This window comes from Paroedura picta, chromosome 7, assembly GCF_049243985.1.
Source record: "Paroedura picta isolate Pp20150507F chromosome 7, Ppicta_v3.0, whole genome shotgun sequence".
NCBI classification, from domain to species: domain Eukaryota; kingdom Metazoa; phylum Chordata; class Lepidosauria; order Squamata; family Gekkonidae; genus Paroedura; species Paroedura picta.
This window is the reverse complement of record NC_135375.1, coordinates 13,120,113-13,147,094: the sequence shown is the minus strand read 5'-3', so window position 1 is coordinate 13,147,094 and position 26,982 is coordinate 13,120,113. Positions and strand designations below refer to the sequence as shown.

The 26,982-nt window shown below is 48.2% G+C and overlaps 1 protein-coding gene across 4 annotated transcripts in view; it reads left to right on the top strand.

The window, feature by feature from the left end:
• Nucleotides 1–26,982, top strand: part of DYM (dymeclin) — a 231,024-nt gene that overhangs the window by 160,134 nt on the left and 43,908 nt on the right. For all 4 annotated transcript variants that reach the window (XM_077346761.1, XM_077346758.1, XM_077346762.1 and 1 more), the window contains one exon: nucleotides 16,389–16,571. In XM_077346761.1, the coding sequence (XP_077202876.1) occupies nucleotides 16,389–16,571 (183 nt within the window). The remainder of the gene's footprint in view (nucleotides 1–16,388; nucleotides 16,572–26,982) is intronic.

Below are 26,982 nucleotides of genomic sequence, written 5' to 3'. Positions count from 1 at the left end.
ATGAGGAAGGGTCCGGATTGGACCCTTCCTCCGGACAGACCATCGGAGGGACCAATCGGCAGGTGCGAAGCGCCTTGGTCCCTCCGATTGGTCCCTCCGATTTCCGTCCCGGAGCAACTGTGCTTCGCGCCTCCCGACACATCAGGCTGCCTGCAAGGAAGCACCCACCATCCTTTCCCACTATGTTGCACTATGTTGCATCCCACTATGTTGCATCCTTTCCCACTAAGTCACCCAAAGGATGTTAAGAGTTCTTCCGCGAGGTCTATGGTTGAGGCTAGGGCCCTGGTATCAAGCTCCAACTTTGATTACCTTGTTTCTCCTTCCTCCACCCTCTAGAGCAGAGGTAGTCAACCTGCGGCCCTCCAGATGTCCATGGACTACAATTCCCATGAGCCCTTGCCAGCATATGCTGGCAGGAGCTCATGGGAATTGTAGTCCACAGACATCTGGAGAGCCACCGTTTGGCCACCCCTGGTTTATAGGCATTGGGGATAGAGGGGGTTTCTCCGCCATGTTGTTGGACTGCTGGTTTACTGTATTGGTATTTTTCTGTCCATTTTAATGGGGTTTTAATGGGGGGGGGATTTAATTGGACATCTGTCACCCGCCATGAGCCTGCTTGGGAGTGGCGGGTAATAAATCAAATAATAATAATAACAATAATAACAACAATAATAAGATCATCTGCTGGGGATTTCTGGTCCAAAGGAGGTGAGACTGGCCTCGACCAGAGCCGGGGCCTTGTTGGCCTGGTAGAGTGCTCCGTTGAGGGAGATCATGGCCCTGTGGGACCTTAACGGGTTTCCGCAGGGCCTGCAAGACAGTGCTGTTCCACCAGGCCTACATTCAAGGCCCTGATGGGCCACCAAGAAATGCTGGCCCCACCACTGGAAACAGGGAAGAGCTGCCTCCCCAAGTTAAACCCGGTCAAGGCAAACTGAATTATAAAATGTTTTATTGGGTGTATTGTATGTGTATTGTATGTGATTTTATACTGCACTGATGTTATCCAATGTTGTTGCCCGCTCTTAATGCATAAGAAGGGTGAGTTATATATATATATATATACCGTAAGCTCAGGAGGTCTTGCCAGCACACTGTCAAATCGGCGAAAGTAAAAGGAGCGTTCTTTTCCAGTTCCCACACTGTTCTTTCAGCTTGTGTTCCAGAATCAGAGAGCAACTCGTATTACATTGCCCTGGGAAAAAGAAAGGAGGGGGGGACGTAATTGGATTTTCCTGAAATACGAAGTCCCCCTTTTTGTTGTTGGTTTTGTGTGTGTGTGTGTGTGTGTGTGTGTGTGTCTGTGTGTGTTTGCAACATACTCATCGTCTCTCTTTCCTCTTGATTCCTTCTTATTGTAGTCAGCTAATTAAGGCTCTCCAGAAATCTTAGCCTTGAGTTGTTGCTTTTAACTTCAGGGGAAGAACAGTCATGCCCAGACTGACAGGATTACTTTGGAGGGCAATTAAGTGGCTCCAGCATGCTCTATGCAGAAGGTAGCTGAGGCGGTTTTGAGCTTTCACTCACCTACGCCGCCTCCCCCCTCCCCTTTTCTGACACTTTCAAAAGCATGTTTGCTAGGCCCCCACCTGGCTGCCATTCACATTTCATTTTCAGATGCATTCTTCCGTTCCCCCGCCTCTTTCCGTTGGTTTCTGCTTTTCATCCAGTTTTATAACGAGCTGAACGGCCAGACGTAGACTGTCTTTGGGCATTGATACACATCTTATCCACTGATTTCTTCATTCTTACAAAGGTTTTCTGGTCCTTTTATGCCTCCTGCCCTACTGGCTAAGCTATCATAGTTGGTCTTGCGTTACCCTTGAAATGAATTTATAAGAACAGAAGAAGAGCCCTGCTGGATCAGACCAGTGGTCTATCTACTCCAGCATCCTGTCTCACACAGTGGCCAACCAGTACCTCTGGAGGGCCAAAAGCAGGACAGAGAGGCTGAGGCCTTCATAAGAACACCAGAAGAGCCCTACAGGATCACATCAATGGTCCATCTAGTCTAGCATCCTGCCTCTCACAGGAGCCAACCAGTTCCTCTGGAGGGCCAACAACAGGGCACAGAGGCTGAGACCTTCATAAGAACATCAGAAGAGCCCTGCTGGATCAGACCAGGGGTCCATCTAGTCCAGCATCCTGTCTCACACAGTAGACGGCCAGTTCCTCGAGAGAGAGTGAACAGTAGGGCAGTTCAGTTTTCTGGCCTTGTGCTTGAAAGGTCCTCTGGGGTATTCAAGGACCAGCAGTGTGTCTAAGGTTTTGTAAGCACCGCTCAGTGGATTTGAAGTCACAGAGGTTAGGACTTGGAGATCTCCTGGAATTGCCATGCTCTGCAAGGTATCTCAAAAAGAGAGCAATGACTCACAAAAGCCCTGCCCAAATTTTGTTAGTCTTTCTACTGGACCCCCCAGAGTCCCAATGATCACTAAGCTATACTTTGAAATTTTGTGTTGTTTTTAGATTAAAAGTTTTAAAATTCTCTCACAACTGGACATGTGCAGGGAGCATTACCTGTTGGCAGCAGAGGAGAGGACCCGCTGATCCTGCATGGAGCAGGGGGTTGGACTAGATGGTCTGTATGGCCCCTTCCAACTCTATGATTCTACATGCCCTTAGGGCATATTTGAGGGTTTAATTCCAAATAAATGAACATTTTCCTTTATCTCACAGCTGCATGGATTCTCTCAAGTTTTGTCTCTGAGTAGTTAGAGTTTCTGTGAATATTCTCTGCTGTGAACTAACTCTAACCAATCAGGGCCAGGGACAGTATTCAGAAAGGTGTCCAGAAAGTATGAATCTCACCTATAAAATCACTAGACCGTTTGCAATGTATGGAGACTAGGGGCCAAGCCCATTGCATTCAGGAATACAACAGGCGCTAGATTAGGGTGTGGTGGGGTGGAAGAACTCTGTGGATGGCCTCTTCCTCCCCCCCAGGACCTGGAAAGGCTGCAGGATGGAGGCCCCAGGCAGGGAACTCACTGGCAGGGGTAGCTCTCACATGCAGGGATATGCAGCCTCCTAGCCTCGGAGGGAAGTGGAAGGAGGAGAGGGGTGATCAGTTGTGAGGGACGGAAGGCAATTGGCTGGCCACTGGACAGAGAGGCAAGCCAGTTGGAGGAGGAGGCACTCAGGGGTGGGACAGCACTTAAGCCATGAGACCAGCTCCTCCTCCTAGTCCTTACCAGAACTATTAAGTGGAACAGGTAATAATATCCAACTATCTTTGTGGGAAGAGCCTCTTATGGCACAGGGTGGTAAGGCAGCTGACATGCTGTCTGAAGTTCTGACCATGAGGCTTGGAGTTCGATCCCAGCAGAGGACTCAAGGTTGACTCAGCCTTCCATCCTTCCGAGGTCGGTAAAATGAGTACCCAGCTTGCTGGGGGGTAAGCAGTAATGACTGGGGAAGGCACTGGCAAACCACCCCAAATTGAGTCTGCCATGAAAACGCTAGAGGGCGTCACCCCAAGGGTCAGACATGACCCGGTGCTTGCACAGGGGATACCTTTACCTTCTTACCTTGATAGGGGTTTTGGAAGGATTACAACAAAAACAATTCAGGTGGGTAAACTGTGTTGATTTGAAGCAGCAGAACGAAGTTTGGGCCCAGGGGCACCTTTAAGATCAACAAAGTTTAATGCTGGGTCTAAACTTGCATATGAAATAATTAAACTTTGTTGGTCTTAAAGGTGCCTCTGACCGCAAACAATGTACAAGAGCCTCTCTGAGCCCTTGAAAACATTGTGTGAATGGGTAAAATATTAAGGTTATCGCAAGCGTCAAACCATGCAGGTTTTCTGGTCCATTCCGGTTCATCTTTGGAAAATGCAAGCGGGCCACAGAGGTGCATCAGCACAGATATCAAATTCCTTTTCCCGAGCAACAAATATCTCTATAAAGGAAATGGCATTTCAGAACTGTTCCTATATCCTTCCTTTAGGGAAACTCTGGGTGGAAAAATGCCTTCTTTTTTTCTGCATCGCCTTGCCGTTTGGCCAGCCTTTGCTTCCGCCCCGTGAGACAGGAAGGCAAACCGCATCATCTTTTGTGTTTATCAGACTCCGTGGCGAACTTTTTATCCAACGTCCAGGGGAATAAACTTTAAAAATAAGCAGGGATGTCACAAGCAACAACACTGACTATAAACGATTGTTGTGAGCGCCAGCGATGACGTTCCCTTCCTCTTTGTACTTAGCCCAGTCTGCTGAGAAGACCTGGAAGGGAAGGTGCTCTGTATAGACCTCTGCCTTGGCCTCTATACCCTGTTCAAACTCCCAGGAAAACTGGTTGGCCACCAGTTGGATGCTAGACTAGAGGATGCTAGACTAGAGGGATCACTGGTCTGATCCAGCAGGGCTCTTCTGATGTTCTTATGAAGGCCTCAGCCTCTCTGCCCTGTTGTTGGCCCTCCAGGGGAACTGGTTGACCACTGTGTAAGGCAGGAGGCTAGACTAGATGGGCCACTGGTCTGATCCAGCAGGGCTGTTCTGATGTTCTCATGAAGATCTCAACCTCTGTACCCTGTTATTGGCCCTCCAGAGGAGCTGGTTGTCTGCCATGTGTGAGTGGATGGACTGGATGGACCACTGGTCTGATCCACCAGGGCTCTTCTTATGTTTTTATGGAGGCCTCGACCTCTGTGCCCTGTTGCTGGTCCTTCAGAGGAACTGGTTGGCCATTGTGTAAGAGAGGATGCTGGACTGGGTGGACCATTGGTCTGACCTAGTTGGGCTTTTCTGATATTCTTATGAAGACTTCAGCCTCTGTGCCCTGTAGTTGGCCTGCCAGAGGAAGTTTGGCCACAGTGGGATTCTGGACCAGATGGACCCCTGGTCAGATCCAGCAGGGCTGTTCTCATGTTCTCATTTATGTGGAGAAGAAGAGCGTTCGATAGCAACCTATTTGATACAGCAGAAATAGCAGCAAAGGAGAGACAGTTTTGAAGTCAAGAGCTCACATAAGCATAGCTGCGTTTAAGCCAAGTTAACGGATACCGCAGTTTTGCTTCTCATGGGATTTCAAATACATTTTCCCCGGCTTTCAAACTCACTATTTTGAGCAGTTTCAGAGTAGCCACAGCGGCCCCTAGGAGGACAGCTTCATTTGCATCCAGGAGCCATAGGAGAAGGCTGTGAACAACAGGCTTTTTTGGAGTTCATGAATTCATAAATTGGAAGAGATTCAATGGCACTTCACTCACATACTCTCTCGCGCAGAGAGAGCACTCTGAAAACTATCAACATTTTCAGGGTATGAACCATCACGGGTCTTTGACTTTCAAATGCCCACATCCTGAAAATCTTGTTGGCCTCTAAGGTGTTGCAGGGGCAGTGGTTAAGAGCAGCAAGCTCTAATCTGGAGAGCCCGGTTTGATTGTGGTGTTCGACATCTGGGTCACACAGATAAGAAGTATGCGCACTGGGTGGGAGATGCACTTCTGGGCAGCAGTGTGTGTGAACGTGATCTTGGGGTGCTCGTGGACTGTAAGCTAAATAAGAGCAGACAGGGTGATGCGGCTGTGAAGAAGACGGATACAGTCTTGGGCTGTACCCACAGAGGTATCATGCCGGAATTGCAAGATGTCCTAGTCCCGCTGTGTAGTGCATTGGTCAGAGCCCGCCTGGAGATCAGTGGGCAGTTCTGGAGGCCTCACATCAAAAAGGACGTGGGCAAAATGGAGAGGGTGCAGAGGAGAGCAATGAGAATGATCTGGGCCTGGGAGCCAAACCCTGTGAGGAAAAGCTGAGGGACTTGAGAATGTTCAGCCTGGAGAAGAAAAAGTTGAGAGGGACATGATGGCTCTCTTGAAGTATCTGAAAGGTTGTCACTTGGAGGAGGGCAGGAAGCAGTTCTTGCTGGCAAGCACAGAACAGGAACTGCAATAATGGGTTTAAACTACGTGGAGACAATATCTGCTAGATATCGGGGAGGGGGGGGGAATTTCCCAATCAGAGATCTTCAGCAGTGGAAGGGGCTGCCTCAGGAGGTGGGGAGCTTCCCCTCACTGGCCGTCTTCAAGCAGTGGCTGGACAGATCCTTCTCCTGGATGCTTGAGGCTGATCCTACACTGAGCAGGGGGTGGGACTAGATGGCCTGGATGGCCCCTTCCCACTCTAGGATTGTACGATTCCTCAATCCTCCACATGCAGCCAGCCAGGTGACCTCGGGCTAGTCACAGTTCTCTTAGAGCTGTTCTCTCAACGCTCTCCCAGCTTCACCTACCTCACAGGTTGCCTGTTGTGGGAAGAGAAAGGGAACGCGAATGTCAGCTGCTTTGAGAATCCTTTGGTTAGTGAAAAGCGGGGTATACATACCAACTCTTCTTCTCCTGGACTCCTATCTAGTTAATTTGCATGGCTGTGTCTCACTGTGTATATTCAAAACATTGCAGAAGAAGAAGAAGAAGAAGAAGAAGAAGAAGAAGAAGAAGAGTTGGTTCTTATATGCCGCTTTTCTCTACCCGAAGGAGGCTTAAAGCGGCTTACAGTCGCCTTCCCATTCCTCTCCCCACAACAGACACCCTGTGAGGTGGGTGAGGGTGAGAGAGCCCTGATATCACTGCTCAGTCAGAACAGCTTTATCAGTGCCATGGCGAGCCCAAGGTCACCCAGCTGGTTGCATGTGGGGGAACACAGATTCAAACCCGGCTCGCCAGATTAGAAGTCCGCACTCCTAACCACTACACCAAGCTGCAGCTTGGCTTACAAGCGAGGGGCGATCTCTCACATGCACTCTTTTCCTCCTCTCTGTCCCGGGTACTTTCAGCTGCAGGCTGAGAAGTGTGGGCCTTTTAGAATACCTTCCTGCTCTTGTACTCACAATGCCCTGGACTTCAGCCCTTATCGAAGCCCTGTTCTCTAGGATTTCCAAGACAACGTGTGCTTCATTTCGGATTTTATTTACCCAGCCTCCTTGAATGAGTTGCATAATTCATTAGTAAAAGCCCTTCATTGACGGCTTTCGCCAATGAACGCAGCGCTGGAAGCATACAGGTGGCTTTTTAGTGCCAGAAAGGAAATGCAGAATTGAACGGTTCCTGCTTTCATTGCCTATCGCACGTAGCCTGAACTCTAGAGTTGCAGTAAGAGATTTTAAAAGCAGCAGAGCTCTCTGTTGCAGATGAGGTCCATAAACTATTTATTGTTTCAGAACTATTGAACAATCATAATTGTAACTGCACGGTTTCATCTGGTGTCCTCCCCTCAAAATATTGATAGACATTAAAGCGCGGGAGCATTCTGTATTGGCAACAAAGAGATTAAGAATTCAGGTTGCTATTTCCACAGTTTTCATTCAGCTAAGTGTATGTGTTTTTGTATGTGTGTTTTAAGAATCATAGACTCCTGGAGCTGGAAGAGGGACATCTAGTCCCACCCCTGCTCAAAGCAGGATCAGCCTAAAGTATCCAGGATAAGTATCTGTCCAGCTGCTGCTTGAAGGCTGACAGTGAGGGGGAGCTCCCCACTTTCTTAGAATCATTGAGTTGGAATGGCCTTCCAGGGTCATCTAGTCCAACCATCTGCACAGTGAAGGAACTCACAACTACCTGCCTACCCACAGCGACCCCAATTTCATGTCCAAGTGATTCCCCCCATCACCAAAAAAATCTCCAGAATCCAGCCTGGCCTGGAGGGAATTCACCTACCATCCCACAGTGGCGGTCAGCAATTCCCTGGGTATGCAAGGAAAGGCCACAAGAGATAAACACTGGCACATCCCTTCCTGCCCACCCACTCACAATCTGCCTAAGTTCATAAAATCAGCATTTCTGTCAGATGACTATCCAGCCTCTGCTTAAGAACTTCCAAAGAAGGAGAACCCACCACCTCCTGAGATTAGGCTGTTCCACTGGGGAACTGCTCTGTCAAGAACTTAAGAACTTTTTTTGGAGGTTTAGCTGAACATTCTGTTGAATTAATTAGAAGAAGAAGAAGAAGAAGAAGAAGAAGAAGAAGAAGAAGAAGAAGAAGAAGAAGAAACACTTCATACAGTAGATATTTTGCAGCTCCATTACACTCTCTGAATGAGATCAGGGCTTAAAACACTTTCCCCAAGAAATACGTGCATACTTCCAGTACGAATGAATGAATTGATTGCAGTCCAAGGAAGAGGTAAGCATCATGAAGCCCATCTTTGTGGCTGTACGAGCAATTTTACTCCGTGCTGGAATGCAGCCACTGAACTTGGCAAAAGTGAATAGCTGGTTTTCTAGCTTACAATCTCGTATTGTGATCCCCACACACACACATACACACAAAGTAAGCAAAACTGAGCATTTGTATAAAGCTTCAACTTTGTCCTCTTTTAAAATTCATTCATTCATACCATTACCTCTCTTCAGCTTGATTGCCTGATATATCGGAAGTAATGAATCTGTTTTATAGAGTATTCACGGTTTCCTTTTTTCTTTTTTAGCAGAAAAGCTTTCCTATAAACTTCCTAGCCGTGAGTCAGGAAAAATGCCGACGCTTAGAGGGGTTTTATTCATAATTGCTGAGAATGCAAAACATGCATTAGAGTTAATATGTGAACTTCTCTCCCCCTGCCCCCGCGGATTTCTAAATACAACAACTCCTTGGGCTTTATTTTGCTCTGCTTTTGCGTTTCCCTTTTGTGCTTGTGTGTGCCCAGCCCAAGTTGCCAGCATAGACCAGTGTCTGTCAAAAAAGTGTCCAAATCATTGATCCAACTCATTGGCACTAGCTTGGACTGTCAACCTCCAAGTGGCACCTGGGGATCTTACGCTGTTACAGCTGATCTCCAGCCAACCAAGTTCACTTCCCATGGAGAAAATTGCTGTTTTAGAGGGTGGACTGTATGCCATCACGTCCTCCTGAGTCCCTTCCCACCTAGAAAATGCACACCCACCCCCTCCTGTTCCCCCCAAGCTGCTAAGGGAAGCAGCCTGCAGTATATTCTTCTTCCAGAAGAAGAAGAAGAAGAAGAGTTGGTGCCGCTTTTCTCTACCCAAATGAGTCTCAAAGCAGCTTACAATCTTCTTACCGTTCCTCTCCCCACAACAGACACCCTGTGAAGGAGGTGAGGCTTGAGAGAGCCCTGATATTACTGAAGAAGAAGAAGAAGAGTTGGTTCTTATATGCCACTTTTCCCTACTCGAAGGAGGCTCAAAGCGGCTTCCAATCGCCTTCCCCTTCCTCTCCCCACAACAGACACCCTGTGGGGTGGGTGAGGCTGAGAGAGCCCTGATATCACTGCTCCATCAGAACAGTTTAATCAGTGCTGTGACTAGCCCAAGGTCACCCAGCTGGCTGCATGTGGGGGAGCGCAGAATCGAACCTGGCATGCCAGATTAGAAGTCCGCACTCCTAACCACTACACCAAACTGGCTCTCTTTGCTTAGATCAGAGATTCATTCATTTATTTGTCTAATTTGGCTTTAATATCCCTCCCCTCCCCATACGGAGGCTCGGAGCAGTTCACAATAAGCTTCACACATACCTGGCCTATAACATCACAGTTAGAGACATTATTTAAAACCTGTGTCATTTCATTACATCTACTCGGTTCATCGATCTGCCTCCTGGTCCATTGAACAGACAGAAACCTGGTGATGAGGGGAGGGAGGCCCGTAGATTTCATTGGGTGCTAGTTTGCTCCAGCCTCAAGCGAAGGCCTGGGAAAAGAGCACTGTTGGGCAGGCCCGGTGGAACTTAGGTAGTTCTGCCAGGGCCCGGGGTCTCAACTGGCAGCTCATTTCACCAGGCTGGGGCCACAGCCAAAAAGGTCCTAGTGGAAGCCAGACTCATTTCCTTCAGCGTCCGAGCGAGAGCTGCATTTTGTACCAGCTGCAGTTTCCGGATCACAGTTAGGAGCAGACCCACATAGAGTGAGTTACGGTAATCTAACCCGGAGGTCACCATTGCATGGATAACTATGAGTAGGTTTTCCAGCATCAAGTAGGGTGCTAGTAGCTTCACCTGGCAGAGATGGGGAAACGCCTGACAGTGCGCCAAGAATCTATCCACAAGAAAGCTTGCAAAAGCCTCTCAGCTAATGTCCAATGGGCCATTATTTTTATGCCCTTCTTTGAGGGCCATAAGAGACTGGATTCCTCTAAATCAGGGGTAGTCAACCTGTGGTCCTCCAGATGTTCATGGACTACAATTCCCATGAGCCCCTGCCAGCTGGGTACGAGCTAGTGGATGCAATTATTCTCTCCTCACAACTTCATCCATGGTCTTTACCAAAAAGCTGACTTTACTGGAGCTTCAGTAGAAAACTTGATCACCTCTTTGGAGGCTGTGGGAGGCTGTGGAGGCTGGGTTGAAGCACATGGCTCTTCACTTCTGAGCAGTTGACAGCACTCATAGAATCATAAAATCATAGAGTTGGAAGGGGCCATACAGGCCATAGAATCATAGAATCATAGAGTTGGAAGGGGCCATACAGGCCATTGGAAGGGGCCATACAGGCCATAGAATCATAGAATCATAGAGTTGGAAGGGGCCATACAGGCCATAGAATCATAGAACCATAGAGTTGGGAGGGGCCATACAGGCCATCTAGTCCAACCCTCTGCTCAACGCAGGATCAGCCCTAAGCATCCTAAAGCCAGGATGTAGACATGGGCTCACCCAGGATGTAGACATGGGCTCACCACACCTCCCAGCTTCACAGCCTGGCTGAGTACTTGGCCCCACCCTGTCTCCTCAGCCTTCCTGACCCCAGTCAGACTCCAGCCTTGAAATAGTGCCTTACCTTCACACAGCGTGGTACATATCGGCCAGCTACGTCCCACCATCAGCATCCCAGGCCACACCCTGCCGGCCCTCGGACTTACCATCTCTGCTACCTTCTCCTACCTTCACTGGACCTGGCAGAAGATCCAGGATCCATGCATCTGCATCTAGAAGGATCAGGTAGCAGGTGATGTGGAAGACTTCCACCTGAGATCCTGGAGAGCCGCTGCCAGCCTGAGCAGGCAGTGCTGATCTGGGCAGATCAGTGGTCTGACTCAGCAGGAGGCCGTTTCACATGTCATAAATAACTCATTCAGGGTGACGGCCTCCTGAGCAAAAGTCAGAGGTTAATATATCTGCACTCCTCATGGGGTTGCCAAGTTTCAAGAGCGTGTGTGCGTCCGTGTGTGTGTGTGTGTTCAAAATTCTGTCAGAAGCCTAAACTATGTGACACAAAAATACCAGTCTAATTATATGCCTTTCCTCACGGATGGCAGCTGTTGTGTCGAAGAAGCCTCCAAAGCAATTTTGCATTTCGGTCATTGTCTCCGAGTCTTTGTCTCGTTGGTGTCGAAACTGGTACACAAGTTATTACCCAGGGTGATAAAACTTTCTTGTTAGCGAAGAAATGTTTTTATAACCTCGTTTATGCCCCGACGCCACGTCTCACTGCAGAGAGAGCTGCCTCTGCTTGGTGTGGATGATGCAGCCCAACAAAGCGGAGTCTTTTATCATCCCTTAACCCAGTTCCTTTCATCCGGGGTAGTCAAACTGCGGCCCTCCAGATGTCCATGGACTACAATTCCCAGGAGCCCCTGCCAGCATTCGCTGGCAGGGGCTCCTGGGAATTGTAGTCCATGGACATCTGGAGGGCCGCAGTTTGACTACCCCTGCTTTCATCTCTGTGCTGCCTTTCGCTTCCCTTCCCTCTGTCCTCTCCCTCCCCATCTGAGAAGATCAACATTTAAAATTGATGCAAAAGACTTAAAGTAGACACCACAGGGACATGCAATAAGACATTCTGGAAGTCAGACTGTACACTTCTCTTGAGTAAAGCCTGTCATTAGGTGGCTATACCTATACCACAGCCGTAAACCAGGTGAGCCAATAAAGAAGAATTAAAATGTTTCTTTGGCATGGTGTTGGGTATTCTTTCACAGGTTCCCAGCCGTTCCTCAGAACTGTCGTTCCCAGAGTTTCTTAGGGAGATTAGAATCATAGGAAGGTACATCCAAGGTCATCTAGTCCAACCCCCTTCAGAATGTAGTATTACCCCGCTGCTGACATAAAAAGCATGTCTCAAATGGCTTACTGGAAATTTCTTACATACCCTATTTGAAAAGAAGGAATTGGTTATGTTTTGCCACATGCGGCCAGCTAGGTCACATTGGGCTAGTCACAGTACGGTTAAAGCTGTTCTCACAGAGCAGTTCTGTCAGAGCTCTCAGCTACAGACACAGAGGAAGCCCAAAGGCAGGAAGAAGAGAGATAATTTACAAATACACTGAGGAAGAGGGGAGGGAGAGGATAAAATTAACAGTGTAGTAGCAACTCCTAGTGAAGTGGCATTATATTAAATCTGCACAGCCAATTAGATATTCAGTGGAAACCCTGCTGGGGAAGAACTCCAATATGGCCATACCCAAATGTTAAAACCACTTTGCAGGGGGGGGGGCATGTTGGGGACCCCTGCTTCATAGTACCCAACCCTTTTCTCTTTTTTTTAAAGGAATGCCAATAAAATTAATAATCAAGGACATGCTAACCCATCCTGCTTGCAGGCCTTTTTTTGCCATGGGTTAACCACCATAAAAGCTTGGGGTTCAGTTCCAGCTTAGCAGCGTGAAAAGAGCGGTCTCTTGCTTCAGCACTTGGCTGCTTAGTTAGTGTGAACTTCTGCTGCAGTTGGAAGAAAGCAATCTAAAAGTGCATGACTGTGTCAAGAGCCCCGGGCGCCTCAAAATAAGGGTCATTATTTTGGTCTTTTAATCTGAAGCCAGACTCATTCTCTCTCTCTCTCTCTCTGTCTCTCTCTCATTCTCTCTCTGTCTCTCACTCTCTCTCTCTCTCTCTCTCTCTCTGTCTCTCTCTCTGTCTCTCTCTCTCTCTCTCTCTCTCTGTCTCTCTCTCTGTGGGGAGGGGAGGAGGGAGACAAACCTGTGCATGCTGGTATTGCTTCCCCTCAGGTTGTACTCTTAGCCAGTATGGGCTGGGTGGAACCTTTCCCTTGAGGAGGAGTCGCCTGGCCACAGCTTGGTGGCAGAGCAGATGATTCCCATTTTAACCCCATAGCCCAGGGGTAGTCAAACTGTGGCCCTCCAGAGGTCCATGGACTACAGTTCCCATGTGAATGCTGGCAGGGGCTCATGGGGATTGTAGTCCATGGACCTCTGGAGGGCCGCAGTTTGACTACCCCTGCCATAGCCCTTCCGATTTGAAGGACACAGTCCTGGGGAGGAACTCTGCATAAGTGCTTTGCAGGCTACTGCCAATCAAATGAGGAAATGTTGGGTCTGGAGGGAGGAGCTGCGGCTCAGGGGTGGAGCTTCTGCTTGGTCTTGCAGGAGGTCCCAGGTTCAATCCCCACTGTATCTACTTAAAAGGACCAGGCAGTAGGACCAGCCTGAGACCTTGGAGAACCACTACCACTCTGAGTCGACCAATACTGGGTGACTTTGATGGACCAAAGTTCTGCTTCAGTACAAGGCAGTTTCATGGACATGTTCATATGGACGTAGTGAATCTTCAACAAGTTAAGACAACTTCATACAGTTCTAGAGTTATTTGTAGGCTTGCCATCTTTCAGGTGAGGCCTGGAGTTCCTCTCTAGGCTTTAGAGATTAGTTCCTCCAGAGGAAATGGATGCTCTGGAAGGTGAACTCCGTGGCATCACATCCCAGTGGAGATCCCTCCCCCAAATTTCAAGTATTTGAAAGGTTGTCATTTGGAGGAGGGCAGGATGCTATTCCCATTGGCTGCAGAGGAAAGTACACGCAGTAATGGGTTTAAGCTACAAGTACAACGATATAGGCTAGATATCAGGAAAAAAATGTTCACAGTCAGAGTAGTTCAGCAGTGGAATAGGCTGCCTAAGAAGGTGGTGAGCTCCCCCTCACTGGCAGTCTTCAAGCAAAGGTTGGATACACACTTTTCTTGGATGCTTTAGGATGCTTTGGGCTGATCCTGCGTTGAGCAGGGGGTTGGACTAGATGGCCTGTATGGCCCCTTCCAACTCTATGATTCTATGATTCTGTAAATACTACCACCAGGTAAACCTTCAACATGTCATTCTGCCGGTTATAGAAATGCAGCCATGGTAACTATGACAATCTAGGAGGCAAGCCACTCCAGCAAGAATTCTGCAGAGCTTTGCATAGGAGGGGAGAGCCTTCAGGGGATATTCATCCAGAGATGGCATAATTGAAAATAACCTCCAGAACTCCCTTTCAAAAGGAAGACGTTTTATTTGCTTATTTATAGATCTCTGCTGTGTCTCTTTGCAGTAATGGGAAATAAGCAAACCATGCAAATTCTTGTAGGAGTAATGCAACATAAATGGCCTGGAATACACTGGATTAAAAATGAAAAGAGGCACCTGTGCCATTTGCATATTTTCCAAAACAGTCTTGTTAGGCATGTCACTTAAATTTAACTCCATGCACAGAAGGAGGCAAGCCGTGCATGAGAGTACCAGGGACTTTGGAAACAAGCAGTTCAAAGCTTGAAAACATAAAACAGACTGGAGTGTTTAATGTCTCTGGGGCAAAAGGGATGGCGGAACATGGAAATTGTGTCTCTTCTTTCCCCCTCCCTGCCCCCCCCCATCTAAAACCTGTTCTGTAGGAACAAGAAAATTAACACATTCATTTTCCTCTCTGATCATTTCACTTGCAAGCTTTCCTGTCTACAGGGAAGTCTTTGCACTTTAGCTTGTCTGGCCGGGGAACCCCTGCCCATCTTCCACGGGGCTCCCCTGCAAATTTGTACACCATCTTGGTGCATTTTCTAGGATGCATGCTTAGTTCGCATTGAGCCTCAGCATTGTCCCAAATGAACCGTCCTGGTGCCCCAAGACATCCCAAAGATCCCAGTAAAGGTAAAGGTAAAGGTATCCCCTGTGCAAGCACCGGGTCATGTCTGACCCTTGGGGTGACGTCCTTCAGCGTTTTCATGGCAGACTCAATTCGGGGTGGTTTGCCAGTGCCTTCCCCAGTCATTACCGTTTACCCCCCAGCAAGCTGGGTACTCATTTTACCGACCTCGGAAGGATGGAAGGCTGAGTCAACCTTGAGCCGGCTGCTGGGATTGAACTCCCAGCCTCATGGGCAAAGCTTTCAGACAGCTGCCTTACCACTCTGCGCCACAAGAGCCAGTTTGGTGTAGTGGTTAGGAGTGCGGACTTCTAATCTGGCATGCCGGGTTCGATTCTGCACTCCCCCACATGCAGCCAGCTGGGTGACCTTGGGCTCGCCACGGCACTGATAAAACTGTTCTGACCGAGCAGTGATATCAGGGCTCTCTCAGCTTCACCTACATCACAGGGTGTCTGGTGTGGGGAGAGGAATGGGAAGGCGACTGTAAGCCGCTTTGAGCCTCCTTTGGGAGAGAAAAGCGGCATATAAGAACCAACTCTTCTTCTTCTTCTTCTTAAAAGATCCCAGTAACTATGCATTAAAGAAGGAATATTGGCAGCAACAAGGGAAACAGGTCAGCTATTGCTGATCTGGGGGGGGGAGCCTGCAGTGAATTTTCAAGGAACCTGCAGAGTTCCCCAGAACACAGATCAAAAAGAATGATGTAAGTTTCTGCACTCGCTGGTGTAAAAAAGGTGGTCCAAGACGATGCTTGAATAGCTTTAACCAAAAAAAGTAGCATAGGTGAACCTTGAGCCTTCCACCTTGGAAATGGTGCCATCTAGGTTCTCTTGGCCTGGATACCTCATGATAGTCTCATAGAAGGAGGCTTGGAAAATAAATTAGACACCTGCCTAAGTCTGGCATTTAGCCTGTTTGCTGCTGCAAGATTCTCAATACAACCACTTTTGCAAGAACACATGAAGTCGCCTTGTACTGGCTCAAGGCCATGGGTTCATCAAGGTCAGTTTTGTCTACTTAACCAGGCTGCAATTCTCCCGGGTCTCAGACAGAGGTCTTTTGCATCACCTATGGCCTGATCCTTTAAGTCCGCCTTTCTCAACCTTTGGACCCTGAACTGAGGAACTCGGGAAGTGACATGCCACTTCAGAGGTGGGCACAGAAGTAAGATTAGCCAATCAATGATTAGATCATTTGCAGTGTCCATTGCGGAGAAAGAGACTAGGCCTGTAGAGGAACAGGGGAAGTGAGCTCCAATGACGTCTAGTGATGTCAGCAGCCACCCAGATTCCTGGGAAAGATCACGTGACCCCTGGGGAGCTCTTGCAAAACTCCAGGGTTCCCTAGAACCCCACCTGGGAATCCTTGCTTTAAGTGGGGATGCTGGGAATTGAACCTGGGAACTTCTGCATGCCAAGCAGATGCTCTAGCACTGAGCCACGGCCCCCTTCCCCAAAATGATCTCCTGCCCAGAAAGTACCTGTGTTGGCAGTAGACCTTGAGGTAGTCATTGTTTGTCGCATGTATAATGTAAAAGGTATTTTGTGCTTACTATTTTTGTTTGTATGTCTTAAAAGGCACAGGATCTGAACGTGATTGAAGAAGTCATCCGAATGATGCTGGAGATCATCAACTCCTGCTTGACCAACTCTTTACACCATAACCCCAACTTAGTGTACGCGCTGCTTTATAAGAGAGACCTCTTTGAGCAATTTCGAACTCACCCTTCTTTCCAAGACGTAATGCAGAACATAGATCTGGTAAGTAATATTTGGATCTCAGCATGGGAAGGCCATTCATATAATTTCTGGGATTTGCACAGATGGGTGTGGTTCTCATGGGGAATGAGCTCCTCTTCTTTGTAGGCAGGGTCGCAGACTCTGGTGACTCCACAAGGGGTGGGGGGGCTTCTCCCAGTTACCTCAGTCTTCGGCCCCGCCACATGAGAGCAGGACGCAATCTCCAGCTGTGATTTGTTTACTTTAAAATAAACCAGATCTTACTGAGGATGGACTGCAGCCATGGAGGTGAACCTCACCAGCTGCACAGTCCAGGAGGTGCAGAGACTGTCGGTCTCCCTAACCACCAGGGACCTCAAGTCACAGCTGATTTATGGCAGCCCCATAGGGTTTTCAAGGGTTTCCACCTGGCTAATGGTCCCTGGCCCTAAAGAAGCCTGTCTGGCCTCGACCAGGGCCAGAACCTTCTCTGACTTGGCCCCCACCTGGTGGAACGAGCTCCCGGAGGAGATCAGGGCCCTGATGGAGCTAAAACAGTTCCGCAAGGCCTGCAAAAGGGAGCTCCTACCAGGCATTGGGTTGAGAGCAGGTGTAACCAACAACATCTGCAAGGCCCCTGCTCCCTGCCTCCCCAAAATCCATCATTGCATTCTGCTCCTGGACCTGTTTGCACTGTTACAATTATCAGTTAGTAGTATTAAGATTATGGTTATTTATATATTATGGATTGTTTCTTGTATTTTTGTAAACCACCCCAAGTCCCCGGGGAGGGCGGTAAGTAAGAAAATAAATAAATCAATAAATAAGGCAAGAGACATTTACAGGTGGTTTGCCACTGCCTGCCTCTGCGTCGTGTCCTGCATGGAGAGCTCAGACAACTGAGAGCACGTGGAGAGAGCTACTGGGGAGAGTTGCTGCTGACCAGGTGAGGCTATTGTGCTGCCTGGGTGAGGTGATTGCTGGGAAATTGTTGAGAGGATTAAAAAGTGCTGCTCCTCACCAGAGGCAGAGCTCAGACAACTGAGAGCACGTGGAGAGAGCTACTGGGGAGAGTTGCTGCTGACCAGGTGAGGCTATTGTGCTGCCTGGGTGAGGTGATTGCTGGGTAATTGTTGGGAGGCTAAAAAAGGGCTACTCCTCACCAGAGGCAGAGCTCAGACAACTGAGAGCAGGTGGAGAGAGCTACTGGGGAGAGTTGCTGCTGACCAGGTGAGGCTATTGTTCTGCCTGGGTGAGGTGATTGCTGGGTAATTGTTGGGAGGCTAAAAAAGGGCTACTCCTCACCAGAGGCAGAGCTCAGACAACTGAGAGCACGTGGAGAGAGCTACTGGGGAGAGTTGCTGCTGACCAGGTGAGGCTATTGTGCTGCCTGGGTGAGGTGATTGCTGGGTAATTGTTGGGAGGCTAAAAAAGGGCTACTCCTCACCAGAGGCAGAGCTCAGACAACTGAGAGCATGTGGAGAGAGCTACTGGGGAGAGTTGCTGCTGACCAGGTGAGGCTATTGTTCTGCCTGGGTGAGGTGATTGCTGGGTAATTGTTGGGAGGATTAAAAAGGGCTACTCCTCACCAGAGGCGCGAGCCTTTGGCAAGAGACAAAGGGCTCTTGGCCTGTGGCTCTTAGCCTGGGGTTCTTGGCCGAGCAATTAGAATCAGTAGATTATATCAGTAGATTATATTTCCCTAGTACTTGCACTGCCTAGACATTACAATGGACCTCCAGGACACTCATCCCATCATCTGCAGTGAGTGTGACATGATTGCCTTCCTCCCAGAAGACAAGATGGACTACAGCTGCCCCAAGTGTAAGCTGGTAAAACTTTTGGAGGAAAAGATTAGGGGATTAGAAAACAAAATTATTACTCTGACCCAAAGCAAGAAAGGGGAGGAGTTCGTAGTCCAGAGCTCTGCAACATGGAATAAAGAGAATAAAGAGAATACAACCAGTCCTGAAGAGGACAAGGAGATTGACCACAATAGGGAGCCTCTGCAGGCAGTTCGGAAAAAGACTGAACGGCGAAGGGCGAGACAGTTCTCGGGGCCTTTGGAGCTCCAGAATAGATTTCAGGCCCTTGCAGAGGAGGTGCAAGGGTCAACAAGGGAAGAGGTCCCAAAACAAACTCTAAGACAAAGGGAAGAGGCCCCGGGGACAGAAGGAAATGGAGTTGAGAAGAAAAAAAAAAGGAGAGTACTGGTAATTGGAGACTCCCTGCTAAGAGGAATGGATCGCCACGTGGCTGGGCCCGACCCCCTAACCCGAGAGGTGTGTTGCTTGCCAGGGGCGAAAATTAAAGATGTTTCAGAAAGGCTGCCCAAACTCCTCAAATCTACGGATCGCTACCCATTTGTGATGGTCCATGTGGGAACGAATGACATGTCCCTGAATACCATCGCTCCTATTAAAAAAGACTATCAAGATCTGGGGAGGAAGCTCAAGCAAATGGGGGCACAAGTGGTATTCTCTTCAATCTTGCCTGTCAAGGGAAGAGGAATGCGTCGGGAGAGGAAGATAATGGAGGTGAATCACTGGCTGCGTAGTTGGTGCCGGCAGGAGAGATTTGGTTTCTGGGACCATGGGATAGGCTTTCTTGAGGAAGGCCTACTAGCACCTGATGGACTGCACTTATCAAAACTGGGGAAGAATGTGTTTGGCAGGAACCTGGGGAGATTCATCAGGAGAGCTTTAAACTAAAGCCACTAGGGGAAGGAGACGATCAACATAGGGAGTGTATGGAAGGAAAACTATCGGAGGCAGCCCAACCGGCAAGGCCAGCTCATAGGGAACCAAAAGTAAAAGGATTCAGATGTCTTTATACTAACGCCCGAAGCATGGGCAATAAAAAGGAAGAGCTGGAACTTCTCATGCTGATGGAAAGGTATGATCTAGTAGGCATCACAGAAACTTGGTGGAATGATTCTCATGACTGGAATGTAATGGTGGATGGATATGAACTGTTCAGAAAAAACAGAATAGATCGAAGAGGTGGAGGAGTGGCACTGTATGTGAGAAAAGGGCTTACCTGTCAGGAAATTCTAGTGAAGGAGAGCATATCTACAGTGGAAAGCATCTGGGTGAAAATAAGCGAGGGGAAAACAAACAGTGCGGTGGTTGGTGTCTGCTACCGACCGCCTGACCAACGAGAGGATGTGGATGCTGCACTTTGTGAGCAGCTTGAGAAAATATCCAAACGGCAGGACCTTGTCATCATGGGTGACTTCAATTTCCCAGATGTGTGCTGGGAAACAAACTCTGCGAAGCGTCCTCAGTCATGCAAGTTTCTGACCTGCCTGGCTGACAATTTCATTTATCAAATGGTAGATGAACCCACAAGAGGTTCAGCCATACTGGACTTAATACTGACCAACAGGCAAGAGTTGGTGGATGAGGTGAAGGAGGTGGGGACCCTAGGGGGAAGTGACCATGTCCTCATAGAATTCCTTTTGAGATGGGGAGCCAAGGAAGCTTGTAGCCAGACGCGGATGTTGGATTTTCGTAGGGCAAACTTTAATAAACTCAGACATGATGAGTGTCATACCATGGACGAGAATGCTAGAAGGGAAGGGAGCATGTGAAGGGTGGGCGCTACTCAAACAAGAGCTATTGCATGCTCAATCAATGACTATTCCAGAAAGACGAAAACACTGCAGGAGCTCTAAGAAGCCTATTTGGATGAACAGAGAACTTCAAGAGGAACTAAGAAAGAAAAGGAAAATGTTCAGGAAATGGAGGGAAGGACAGAGCTCTAAAGAAGAGTACCTACAGGTTACTAGGCACTGTAGATCAATCATCAGAAAGGCCAAAGCTGAGAGTGAGCTAAGATTGGCCACGGAAGCCCATTGTAACAAGAAAAGATTTTTCAGTTACGTGAGGAGCAAACGTAAAGTAAAGGAGGCAATAGGCCCGCTGTTGGGTGCGGATGGACAAACTCTTAACGAAAGATGCAGAGAAAGCAGAAAGGCTTAGTGCCTATTTTACATCTGTTTTTTCCCACAGGTCTAAGTGTTTAGGCACATCTAGAGATGGCTGTAGCCAAAGGATAGTGTTTGGGTGGCAGGTTAACATGGATAGAGAGGTGGTCGAGAGGCATTTAGCTGCACTGGATGAGTTCAAATCCCCTGGTCCAGATGAAATGCACCCGAGAGTACTCAAAGAACTTTCCAGAGAACTTGCACAGCCCTTGTCCATCATCTTCGGAACCTCTTTAAGGACTGGAGATGTCCCGGAGGACTGGAAAAGAGCAAACGTTATTCCGATCTTCAAAAAAGGGAGGAAGGATGACCCGGGAAACTACAGACCAGTGAGTCTGACCTCTGTTGTGGGGAAGATAATGGAGCAGATATTAAAGGGAGCGATCTGCAAACATCTGGAGGACAATTTGGTGATCCAAGGAAGTCAGCATGGATTTGTCTCCAACAGGTCCTGCCAGACCAACCTAGTTTCCTTTTTTGACCAAGTAACAGGTTTGCTGGATCGGGGAAATTTGGTTGATGTCATTTACTTGGATTTTAGTAAAGCTTTTGACAAGGTTCCCCATGATGTTCTGATGGATAAGTTGAAGGACTGCAATCTGGATTTTCAGATCGTTAGGTGGATAGGGAATTGGTTAGAGAACCGCACTCAAAGAGTTGTTGTCAATGGTGTTTCATCAGACTGGAGAGAGGTGAGTAGCGGGGTACCTCAGGGTTCGGTGCTCGGCCCGGTACTTTTTAACATATTTATTAATGATCTAGATGAGGGGGTGGAGGGACTACTCATCAAGTTTGCAGATGACACCAAATTGGGAGGACTGGCAAATACTCCGGAAGATAGAGACAGAGTTCAACGAGATCTGAACACAATGGAAAAATGGGCAAATGAGAACAAGATGCAATTTAATAAAGATAAGTGTAAAGTTCTGCATCTGGGTCAGAAAAATGAAAAGCATGCCTACTGGATGGGGGATACGCTTCTAGGTAGCACTGTGTGTGAACGAGACCTTGGGGTACTTGTGGATTGTAAACTAAACATGAGCAGGCAGTGTGATGCAGCGGTAAAAAAGGCAAATGCCATTTTGGGCTGTATCAACAGAGGCATCACATCAAAATCACAAGATGTCATAGTCCCATTGTATACGGCACTGGTCAGACCACACCTGGAGTACTGTGTGCAGTTCTGGAGGCCTCACTTCAAGAAGGACATCGATAAAATTGAAAGGGTACAGAGGAGAGCGACGAAGATGATCTGGGGCCAAGGGACCAAGCCCTATGAAGATAGGTTGAGGGACTTGGGAATGTTCAGCCTGGAGAAAAGGAGGTTGAGAGGGGACATGATAGCCCTCTTTAAGTATTTGAAAGGTTGTCACTTGGAGGAGGGCAGGATGCTGTTTCTGCTGGCTGCAGAGGAAAGGACACGCAGTAATGGGTTTAAACTTCAAGTACAACGATATAGGCTAGATATCAGGAAAAAGTTTTTCTCAGTCAGAGCGGTTCAGCAGTGGAATAGGCTGCCTAAGGAGGTGGTGAGTGCCCCCTCACTGGAAGTCTTCAAGCAAAGGTTGGATACACACTTTTCTTGGATGCTTTAGGATGCTTAGGGCTAATCCTGCGTTGAGCAGGGGGTTGGACTAGATGGCCTGTATGGCCCCTTCCAACTCTATGATTCTATGATTCTATGATTCTATGATCTCCTTCCTTGGTGGTCTCCCATCTATGTCCAAACCAGAGCCAATTTGGGTCAGCTTCTGACATCTGACAAGATCAGGCCATCCCAGTCAGGGCAGATGCTCTAAATAGGAATAACATTAACCTGCAGACAGATGATTACCATTTCTAAAGAGTGCTAGAGATTATGGATGTGCTCATAGGTGAGATACTTAAGCTCTGAGCCTCTTGGGGACAAAGATTAGGAAGAACGTAATTGTAGCCAGGTGCTGAGGCTTTCCATAGTTTGGTGTCAAGGCATGCCTGATGCTATGTATGGAACATCCAGAAAGCCTGGTTAAGCGAGGAGCAATCTTCTGCCCCCGCTCCCATCCAAAGAAAAGTTCTCCATACTCCATAAAATGGAAGCACTGAATTAGGATCAGCAGCTGGTGGTATCTCCATTTGCCTTAGCGCTTTGACTGCTGTGGTGGTGGTTTAGCATTGCTTTCATTCAGGCATATTGTTATGCTGCAGTCTTAATTCTGCAAGTAACATAAAGGTAAAGGTATCCCCTGTGCAAGCACCGAGTCCTGTCTGACCCTTGGGGTGACGCCCTCCAGCGTTTTCATGGCAGACTCAATACGGGGTGGTTTGCCAGTGCCTTTCCCAGTCATTACCATTTACCCCCCAGCAAGCTGGGTACTCATTTTACCGACCTCGGAAGGATGGAAGGCTGAGTCAACCTTTGGAAGGCTGAGTCGACCTTGAGCCAGCTGCTGGGTTTGAACTCCCAGCCTCATGGGCAGAGCTTGAGACTGCATGTCTGCTGCTTTACCACTCTGCGCCACAAGAGGCTCTTCGCAAGTAACATAGCATTCGTTTAAAGAAATACCGTCCATGTTTCCTACCCTACTGGAAAGCTCTTCTGGTAGATAAGATAAGGTCCCCTGTTGGTTTTGTAACAACCCGCATCCTGGCTTCTTATTTATGTGGTGGAAGTGTGGTTAGAACAGTGGAATACTGGGAGATGGCTTGCAGAATGGTTTCTAAAGGAATTGGCCATAACATTTCAAGTACACCAGGATGATGTTTGTTAAATTATGTCGTCTTCATTCCAATGAAGTTCTGTGTGAAAACGGCGTATAACAGTTTTGTGTGATAACAGCTCCTAAATTACCCGCAGCCAAGGTACGGAAGCAGAAGAAAGTATCAGAAGAGAGATAATGTTAAAGGCTTTTATTGATATCGGTAAAAAAGACCCGACGTCCAGGAGCACTTTAAACAGAATTGGTGGCAGGGAAGGAGCTTTCAGGAGTCTCTGCTCACTTCTTCAGGAGAAAAGAGCCAGAGTCCAGGAGCCCCTTCAAGACTAACACAATTTGTGGCAGGGGAGGAGCTTTCGGGAGTCTCTGCTCACTTCTTCAGGAGAAAAGAGCCAGAGTCCAGGAGCCGCTTCAAGACTAACACAATTTGTGGCAGGGGAGGAGCTTTCAGGAGTCTCTGCTCACTTCTTCAGGAGAAAAGAGCCAGAGTCCAGGAGCCCCTTCAAGGCTAACACAATTTGTGGCAGGGGAGGAGCTTTCGGGAGTCTCTGCTCACTTCTTCAGGAGAAAAGAGCCAGAGTCCAGGAGCCCCTTCAAGACTAACACAATTTGTGGCAGGGGAGGAGCTTTCGGGAGTCTCTGCTCACTTCTTCAGGAGAAAAGAGCCAGAGTCCAGGAGCCCCTTCAAGACTAACACAATTTGTGGCAGGGGAGGAGCTTTCAGGAGTCTCTGCTCACTTCTTCAGGAGAAAAGAGCCCCTTCAAGACTAACACAATTTGTGGCAGGGGAGGAGCTTTCGGGAGTCTCTGCTCACTTCTTCAGGAGAAAAGAGCCAGAGTCCAGGAGCCCCTTCAAGACTAACACAATTTGTGGCAGGGGAGGAGCTTTCAGGAGTCTCTGCTCACTTCTTCAGGAGAAAAGAGCCAGAGTCCAGGAGCCCCTTCAAGACTAACACAATTTGTGGCAGGGGAGGAGCTTTCGGGAGTCTCTGCTCACTTCTTCAGGAGAAAAGAGCCAGAGTCCAGGAGCCCCTTCAAGACTAACACAATTTGTGGCAGGGGAGGAGCTTTCGGGAGTCTCTGCTCACTTCTTCAGGAGAAAAGAGCCAGAGTCCAGGAGCCCCTTCAAGACTAACACAATTTGTGGCAGGGGAGGAGCTTTCAGGAGTCTCTGCTCACTTCTTCAGGAGAAAAGAGCCAGAGTCCAGGAGCCCCTTCAAGACTAACACAATTTGTGGCAGGGGAGGAGCTTTCGGGAGTCTCTGCTCACTTCTTCAGGAGAAAAGAGCCAGAGTCCAGGAGCCCCTTCAAGACTAACACAATTTGTGGCAGGGGAGGAGCTTTCGGGAGTCTCTGCTCACTTCTTCAGGAGAAAAGAGCCAGAGTCCAGGAGCCCCTTCAAGACTAACACAATTTGTGGCAGGGGAGGAGCTTTCGGGAGTCTCTGCTCACTTCTTCAGGAGAAAAGAGCCAGAGTCCAGGAGCCCCTTCAAGACTAACACAATTTGTGGCAGGGGAGGAGCTTTCGGGAGTCTCTGCTCACTTCTTCAGGAGAAAAGAGCCAGAGTCCAGGAGCCCCTTCAAGACTAACACAATTTGTGGCAGGGGAGGAGCTTTCAGGAGTCTCTGCTCACTTCTTCAGGAGAAAAGAGCCAGAGTCCAGGAGCCCCTTCAAGACTAACACAATTTGTGGCAGGGGAGGAGCTTTCGGGAGTCTCTGCTCACTTCTTCAGGAGAAAAGAGCCAGAGTCCAGGAGCCCCTTCAAGACTAACACAATTTGTGGCAGGGGAGGAGCTTTCAGGAGTCTCTGCTCACTTCTTCAGGAGAAAAGAGCCAGAGTCCAGGAGCCCCTTCAAGACTAACACAATTTGTGGCAGGGAAGGAACTTTTGTGAGTCCCTGCCCACTTCATTAGATGAAGAGCAGTGACTCACAAAAGCTACTCTTTTCTACCGAAGTGAGAAGTGTCTCCCGAAAGCTCCTCCCCTGCCACAAATGGTGTTAGTCTTGAAGGTGCTCCTGGACTCTGGCTCTGAGGGACTAACAAGGATACTCATTTTGTTTTATTTATGTATTAAGCGTTCATCGCTTCAATAACAATGAAGGTATTGTTATGGACTCAATTTGGAAGGTAGTTTTCAGTTGAAGGGAATAAACAATGTGAACAATCTAGCCTTGGTTAAATTATTTCCTTCCCACATAGAGTTCTTTGTGTGTTTTTCTTTTTAAAACATAACAATCGTTTTTTTAAAACGGTAGATAAGGCAGGAGATGGGGAAACAGGTGCTCAGATTACTCCAGCCAGTAGGAGACAACATTCATTTGCTCCTTCTTAGCGATTATAAAGTTTTCTCTCTGCTGAATAAGAATAACCACCAAAGCAGCATTCAAAACAGCCTTGAAAACGACTTAATAATGTCGTAAAAGTATCTATCAGTCAGCCCCAGCTTATAAAGAACAGCCATAGTACTTTTGTTCGCAAGAGTTATTAACTTCAGATCTAGGTGCCAGGTCTCCCCTGGTCATCAGCAGGGGACTACACAGAAGAGCTGGATTTTATAACATGTTTTTTACTACCTGAAGAACAGGGACCTCAAGAGAGCCAGTTTGGTGTAGTGGTTAGGAGTGCAGACTTCTAATATGGCATACCGGGTTCGATTCTGCGCTCCCCCACATGCAGCCAGCTGGGTGACCTTGGGCTCGCCACGGCACTGATAAAGCTGTTCTGACCAAGCAGGAATATCAAAGCTCACCCATCCCAAAGGGTGTCTGCTGTGGGGAGAGGAAAGGAAAGGTGACTGTAAGCCGCTTTGAGCCTCCTTCAGGTAAGGAAAAGCGGCATATAAGAACCAACAGTTCTTTTTTTTCTTCAACGGGTACAGTGCCCGTCCACCCCAAGCATCCATTTTCTCCAGGAGAACTAATCTCTGTTGGTTGGAGATGAGCTGTAATTGGGAAGGCAGCCCTTCCCAACTTTTTTACCATTAAAAAAAACCCAGAAACATGTTTCAGGATTTGAGAGTCGAGTGGAGTGGAGAGATTATGAAGAATATGGTCGGGAAACATAGCTTCTCACCCGGGATCCCTCCCCTTTCTACCTCCCCCTCCCTGACCCATCATTGGCCATTGGGGGGCAGGTCAACATGACCATATATTGTCTTAAAGGTAAAGGTGAAGGTATCCCCTGTGCAAGCACCGAGTCATGTCTGACCCTTGGGGTGACGCCCTCTAGCGTTTTCATGGCAGACTCAATATGGGGTGGTTTGCCAGTGCCTTCCCCAGTTATTACCGTTTACCCCCCAGCAAGCTGGGTACTCGTTTTACCGACCTCGGAAGGATGGAAGGCTGACTCAACCTTGAGACAGCTGCTGGGATCGAACTCCCAGCCTCATGGGCAGAGCTCTCAGACTGCATGTCTGCTGCCTTACCCCTCTGCGCCACAAGAGGCTCACTCCTCTTATCACTCCTCTTGTCTTATCATCCAATAAATGTTTAACACATTTTAAAAATATATTAACATATTTAAAAATATATATTAATGGCCCTTCTAGGGCCATTAAGCAACCCCACAGTTTCACAAAACCCTGGTTGATAAAGCGCCTTCTAGTGGAGTCCCTGGCCCCACCTCGAGGCTGGCATCCCTACTTGGATCAAATCACTGGATCAAATAAATCAGTGATTCTGATACTAGTCAGAAAACCTGAACACTCCTGCCCCCAGGCCAAAATTTGCGATGCAACCAAAAACTGTAACTAGGAAAAAGGCTGGA